The 7520-nt window shown below is 39.5% G+C and overlaps 1 protein-coding gene across 1 annotated transcript in view; it reads left to right on the forward strand.

Moving 5' to 3' along the window:
- The window catches only part of MAP4K5 (mitogen-activated protein kinase kinase kinase kinase 5), a 111169-nt gene extending 105882 nt beyond the window's left edge, over positions 1-5287 (forward strand). The window contains exons 32-33 of the mRNA XM_054716080.1: positions 1480-1535; positions 3665-5287. Of these exons, the coding sequence (XP_054572055.1) occupies positions 1480-1535; positions 3665-3752 (144 nt within the window). The 3' untranslated portion in view covers positions 3753-5287. The remainder of the gene's footprint in view (positions 1-1479; positions 1536-3664) is intronic.
- The last annotated feature ends 2233 nt before the right edge of the window (positions 5288-7520 follow it).

The raw sequence follows: 7520 nt of genomic DNA on the forward strand, positions 1-7520 counted from the left end.
TGCCCATGTCACTAACGTCTCCAGGTCCCTGCCTCTAATGAAGCCTACAGCCCTGCTTATTGCCATCACATTAATTGTCCTCAGATGCTGATCTCATTGTACCACTCCTTCAGTTAGCAATCTATGGAAGATACCTGTTGTTCACCACATCAAGTGCAAATTTTATTTCCCATTTTTAACTCATCTTGATTACCTCTTTCTTTCTGCTTATGTTCTCACATTTGAATTCGGGCCTTGCTGTAAAATTAATAAAATAATATTCATCCATTCCAGTCCACAATGATTGGAACATTTTTTAACTTAATATATGAAAATTAGCTCCACCTAGTAAATCATCTAATTGGTTTTCTTATTTAAGTGTATTAATTCTATCTTCCTAGCTCTCTACAAATTCATTGATAACAGACTATTTTTATAGTTATTTTATATCCATACTGTTGTAGTTAGGGTTCCTCCAAAAGCTCACCTTAACACATTGCGGACCAGTAGTTTTATTGCTAGCTTTACCCAGTGGCCAGATAAGTTTCTATTGAAAGAGTACAAAAAACGTTTTACATAAATGTTAAAGGCACACTTTAAAATTAAATACGCATTGCATTCTGAAGTTATTTATTACATGTTCTTAAAAGCTAATATCTTTTTAAAGTATGATACTTTGTAAAACACTGTGTAATATGAAGCGAGAATTCTCGTGATCCGTCCGCAATGTTAAGACAAGGACTCAGTGCAGGTAGTTTATTTGGGAGTAGATACCAGAAAACAAGTGATGGAGTGAGGAATGTAAAATAGAGAGGGGCAAAAAGCCAATACAGAGCACAATAATAAACTGGTTCCCACTCTGGGCAACCAGGGTTTTATCCCATACCGCCCACTGAGGAACAGTGTAGAATATACCTCGGAATTGACTCATTTGAAGCATTTATACACCATCTGCTGTCCCTTTGGTTAAGTTGTCCCTGGGGGTGTAAGCTCCCCACATTTTGGGATCGTACCTGTGCTTGACTGAGTGCCTTCTACAGCTTTGGAGAAGACAGAGCAGAGGACCGATGGTACACTGAGGTCAGACCCTGGCAGGTGGGCGTGCTCACCGCAGCTCTGCGGGGGTCTGCACTGACACCAGGAAAGAGCAGGAACTCTGCCATCCGGCAGACCTGTGTCTGAATCTTGGGTCTACCAGTGATATAACCTTAAGCAAGTTACTTAACCTCTGCACGTCCTCGTGTCTTTTCCCATCCAGTAGTGCGGGGATTATAATACAGAGAGTTCTAGGGAAAGTGCCCGACCCATAACAGGTGTTTCATAAATGTTTTATTTCTACTAATAGATGGTCAAAAGGTAATCCTGAAATTTATTTCATTTGAGCAAGTGAGTCTATCAGAAATTATAATTGTTTAATACTTGTTCTAAGTAAATGATTTTTAAATTATTATTTAAGTAATATGGGGATAAGGTATTACTAATAAGTATTTTCTCTCATAGGTTACCCAAGAGATTTCAGATGAAACAAGAGTTTTCCGCTTACTAGGATCAGACAGGTAAAGAGTGAGGCTGTTTTAATTACCAAAGGAGTCTGGTGGTTGCGTTCCTAAATACTTACTGTCAGGTGAACTCTCAGAGGGTTTCTCAGCATCTTTATTGAAAGAGAGAACAGTATTTTAATCAATTGATTAATCAATCTTTTATCATTGTGAGGATCTTGATTCTAGAGATAGTTATACTCAGCCAAGACAAAATGTGTTAACATAGGTGTTTATGTCCCTAGTACCAGGACATATTTCATTTCAGGCTCCTTTGTTTTCATCATTTCTTTCTAGCATGTTACCTTCTATTAGCTATTACTATATAAATCCAACAGAATATGTACCCCCTGGCATCTGCTTTTATATCAGAAACTATTCAACTCATTTTCTGAGGTCAGTCTAAATTAGGAGGAATTATGTGGATCTCTGTGATAAAAATTAAAGACAAATTCCAAAACTGTGCCATCATAGAAAAAATTTAGTAGTTTTTGTTCCCCAAAGTCTATATTGTCTACCTCAACAACTAATAAAACACCCATTTCTACATCAGCCAAAGAATTTGTATGCATATATGCATAACCCATGGGCACAGACAATAGGGTGGTAAAAGTCTGGGGTAGGGGGTGGTGGGGAGCTAGAAGGGGTCAATGGGGAAAAAAGGGGACATAAGGTAATACTTGCAACACTAAAGATTCAATTTAAAAATAAACATTTTTTTTCTGTTTTCTCAACAAAAATTGTTACTGCAGCAAAATTGACTAGTAGTATGCATTAGTCCTAAGTTGAGGATTGAGAACCTCTGGTCTTCAAGTTCAGTCTAGTCACAAAATAATTGCTTAAATATTACATACTTAAGGAAAGGGGAGATGGAGTTGTGACCCTATAAAAATTTTTAGGAGACTTTTGTAAGGAGAAAAAAATATTTTTTTGAAAAATGGTAACTAATGAGCAGAAAAGGTAAGCCCACAGAACATGGCAACTTAGTAATTAGTCCTAGGGAAAAAAAAGAAAGAAAGAATTTGAGGACCACCTGGTTAAAGACTCTAAAATGGGAGGCTCTTTGCTTCTCCAGGAAGGGCTGACAAAAGAATTGTGGGTCATGCAATAATCCTGGCGTAAATAGCACCTAAACAAGACATAGTATGAGAGAATTCTGCTTAATAGTATGAGAGAATTCTGCTTAAGCCATTTCTCTTAATTATGTATTTCTTTCCACCTTCCCCATCCCTGAACTTTCCCCTTCAACTATTCCCTTTTCTTTCTCCATTCTGTCACAATTTGCCCTAAAAAAACTTTTTTCTTCAGATCATTGCCTTATTCTGTTTATCTTACTTGAGCATCCCTTTGATTTCACGATTTATATTTTTTTATTTTATTTTATGTAAAAATATTAATAATGGTTAACTGGGTAGTTGGGTTATAGGTAATTTTATTTTCCGCTTCTACTTTTCTGCAATACATAATGCAAAGTACATAATACTTTTTTATTGTTTTATTACAAAAGTAGTAATATACTAGTTGTAGAAAACTCATACACTAGAAAAATTTCCCCTCCAAGACTTTTTTCTGTTCATGGGTATATTATTTTTTATTCTGTTTTCAAACCCCTCGACAACAGTGTAAATCCTATGGTATGGCACTTCATTGGTTTTTCTTCCTATTGGTCCTTTGACTGAACTCTTTCCTTGCCCTTGTTCCATGGACAAAGGAGTTGGGCCCCACTTTATACTTTTCTAAAAACTTTTCTTTTTTAAAAAATACCTTGAACAGTTTGAAGGGGTGTCTCATAGAAATCATGCTTTATCCTCAGCCCTTCTTCCACCCCTTCTTCTTAGTGTATTTTCTAAAGCTATTTATGCCTTTCATTGGCATCTGAGTAAGCCAGCTTGGTGTAGTTGAAATAAGAGCATGAGACTGTCCTGAAATGTTTTCAATACTTTATATACATAAATTCATCAATTCTTACTCAGTTTTGTTTTTAAGTTATAAAAGGTAAAGCTGACCTTAACTGTGCTGTGTCTGTGATCTTTATGTAATCTTGTGAGAATGTAAACAATGGTATTCTTTCCTGGTTTGATGTTAGTATTTGAAGCTGCAATCTGTCTTGACTCTGACACAGAACTTTTGTTTTGGTTTAATTGCAGGGTTGTCGTTTTGGAAAGTAGGCCAACAGAAAATCCTACTGCACACAGCAATCTGTACATCTTGGCTGGACATGAAAATAGTTACTAAGCAACAGAAACTGATCTCAAATGACAGGAAAATGAATATATTCCATTGAAAGCAAAAATATCTTAAGGGAATTCAGTACAAACTACACTATGATTTGCTTTAACTGTTATGGGTTATATCTCAAATGATCTGTACTTTAAGGTAGAATTCAATATGTTCTGTAGCTGGAAACAGCTGTTTTATCTCTTGCCACTGTGTGGTGGTTATATCAAGTTTGCTTAATAAAAGCTATGAGATAAATAGTCCTATAGTTCCAGGAAGCCCAGTCTTTTTTTAAAAAATAATGTTTGTAACAAGGGTGTCATATTTTTAGATAACAACTTGTGATTATCTTCAAGGAGATAAATTTAATGACAGTTTTCTCATTTTATATCATGTTTTATTCCTTCTTAATGAACATAATTTTATAAAGAAATTATCAAATAAGCCTTTCACTTTTACATTGGCTATTCTGTATGTTTTTGTAAAATAGAATATTTAATCCTTATTTATTAATCTCTTGCTGGAGTGGTGTAATGTTATCTAACTTTTAGCAAAGGAGGGTTGCAGAGCAGCTTACATTTTTTTATGATGTATAAAAATTTGTTTACCTTTTAAGAGTAGTAAGAGGGTTTAAAGGCAGTGTGTTTGGAGGTTCAATACATACATGCAATTTTGTTTAACACAAGTATTTTATAAAACAATATTATCCAGAATTGCCCTAAAGTGAATTTTGTGTTTTCAACTACAAATAGCTGTAAGGGATCATACAGAAGATATTGATGATGGTTGAAATATTATTAGAAGAGGTATGTATGTAGATATGACTACCATGTGTATGTATTCTTGACAAGCAGTATAATATACCTGTGATTTTTTTTACATTAGGGATAATGCATAAGAAATTAACCTTCATATATATTATCATCCCTTAATGTGTGTGGGGGGAGTATTTAACTGCTCATGATATGTAATTCACATATACTATACCAGAGGGGACACTGTAAAGCAACTACATGTGTAATCTTGGGTTTTTCACATATGTAGGTATTCATTTTGAGTAGGTTTAAGAAAAATGTTTTATGTGAAATTGAATTCCTCATGGGATAGTATAAATAAGTATTATAAAAACCAATATTCTAAAAATAGGAAATAATAAGGCCATTTTTAGTTTACATCTCTTTTGCTATTGTTAGTATTCAAAGTAAAGTATCACATTGGTACCTGGTGTCTTAATGCATTCACTGAGGGCAGTTAACATTGAGATGATGAACAAGGAGTTAGCAATAGCAAACTACTGATCTATTTTGAGCAATTACTTGAGAGAAAAAACAGTATAACTATCTCATTTGGTCGTTAGCAATTCTGTAAAATAGGTATTATCATCTCTATTTTTCAAACGGGGAAATAAGAAGTTAGCAGGGTTAATAGACCCAATTCACACAGCAAGTTAGGGGTTGAGCCAGACCGTGAGTCTTGTGACTCTGTTCTTTTCATTATGCAGTATGCAAACAATAAAATGTTACGCAAATAAAGTATTGTCCTTTAAAAATGCACATATGATTTCAGTAAGTGTGTGGCTGTTTATTTGGGGTATGTTAATGGGGATTCTGGACTGAAGAACACTGGATAGATATAATAGATGGGAGGGGACCATACTCAAAACAGGAAATATTTACATACTGGATACCAGTATCCTCCTTCTCTCACTGAATCCTGGCAGCCAGATCTTCCCATCCCACAATATTGGAAGAATCATCTCTGTGCAATCCAGCCAGTGCAGGTGGAAAGAACTACACAGCTCCCGACATCAGGTGTCCTAGCTAAACTACCAGCTAGAGAACTCCACGGTGACCATCACAGCTGACAAGATCTGCTATGTTTTCAAAGAAAAAGGGCAGGTCAAATACCAAGGAACAAGAAACAATACTTTCAGATTTCAACAGAAGCAGTGCCTTCAGTATTCTGAAAGAAATTTCCAACCTACAATTCTGGATTCAAATCAACTATTAAACCTAAGAGTAAAGTGAAAACATGTTTAGCTGTACAAGGTCTTGAAACCTTTACCTTCCACAGAACCTTTCCCAGATAGGCTCCTTAACTATCCAAGAATGCCCCAAGACAGCTGAAAGAGGAAGAGAGAAATCTGAGCTTATATTGAACTAAAAATCAATGGGGAAAATATTCTCCAGTGAGGATTAACAACAACAAAAAAGATTCAGCCCAGCTGGTGTGGGTCAGTGATTGAGCACGGACCTATGCACCAAGAGGTTTCCGATTCAATTCTCAGTCAGGGCACATGCCCAGGTTGCATGCAGACTGGAACCCCCGCTGGGGGCCATGCAGAAGGCAGCCCATCAATATTTCTATGTCCCTGTCCCTCTCTCTAAAAATCAATAAAAACATAATTTAGAAAAGATTCAGTGTGATCCCAGCAGACATTTTATGGAAATGGATAAGCTGATTCTCAAATTATATAAAACTAGAGGCCCAGTGCATGAAAATTCATGCACTGGAGGGGGGGGTCCTTCAGCCCGGCCTGCCCCCTCTCACAGACTGGGAGCCCTCAGGGGCGGGAAGCGAATGGCCATCAGGGGAAGGCGACGCCCTCATCATACCTCTGCTGCTGCCACTGCCGACAGCACAAGCCTCGGCCGGCCCTGGTTACCTGAGCCTCGGCTGGCCCTGGGCGGCTGGGCGGCTGGGCAGCTGCCATCCAAGGCTTGCCTGTGCCTCGGGCCAGCCCTGGGTGTCAGGGGCGCTGAGGGGCCTGGGGGACTCAGGAGGCAGGCGCGTGGAGCAGCCAGACCCGCCTAGGGGCAGGCCTGTCCATGCAGCACGCCTGCTGCCCTGGCAGGGCTGAGGGGACTGGGCACCGCCATCTTGTGACTGTGGGCGCCGCCATCTTTGGGGGTGTGGCAGTCAATTAGCATATTCCCTCCTTATTGGCTGTGGGCACCACCATCTGTGAGGGTGTGATGGTCAATTAGCATATTCCCTCTTTATTAGTATGTTCGGGGCCAATAATAGTCAAGGCAATCCTACCTAATAATGGACAAATATGCAAATTGACCATACCTCCAACACACCCACAAGCCATGCCCACAAGCCACGCCCACCATCCAATCAGAGCGAGCATGCAAATTAACCCAAACCAAGATGGCTACAGCCAGAGAGAGCAAAGTTTCCTAGGTAACAGAGAAAGCCAAGCTTTCTGCCTGCCCTTGCCAGGCCTAAGCCTCCGCTCAAGCTACAAAGTTTCAATTATAGAAGGTAAACAAATTCAAACAGAAATGGCGGCAGCCACAGAGCTGGAGAGACCAGGCCAGGGTTGCCGCCGGCAACAGGGGAAGCAAAGCTTTCCACACACCCTGGCCGGGCCCACCCACTTAAGGCAACAAAGTTTCAATTATAACCCGAACACAAATGGCTGCCAGCCTCGGAGGGAGCCCCAGGCTTGGCTCCGCTCCAGGCTACAAAGTTTCAATTGTAGAAGGAAAATAAATTCCAGATACCAGGGCCTCCGCTTGGGTTGCTAGGGGGCGTGGCCGGCCTGCAAACCACCACAGGCCCCTTGCTCAGGCAGCCCCACGCCCCAAGGGAACCCCCACCCTGATCCGGGACACCCTTCAGGGCAAACCAGCTGGCCCCCACCCCTATACCAGGCCTCTATCCTGTCTAATAAAAGAGTAATATGCAGATTGACCATCACTCCAACACTCAATATAGCTGCCCCCATGTGGTCAAAGATCCTGTCCCCATGTGGACACAAGATGGCCACCACAAGAT

This window comes from Eptesicus fuscus, chromosome 5 (genome assembly GCF_027574615.1).
Source record: "Eptesicus fuscus isolate TK198812 chromosome 5, DD_ASM_mEF_20220401, whole genome shotgun sequence".
Classification (NCBI taxonomy): domain Eukaryota; kingdom Metazoa; phylum Chordata; class Mammalia; order Chiroptera; family Vespertilionidae; genus Eptesicus; species Eptesicus fuscus.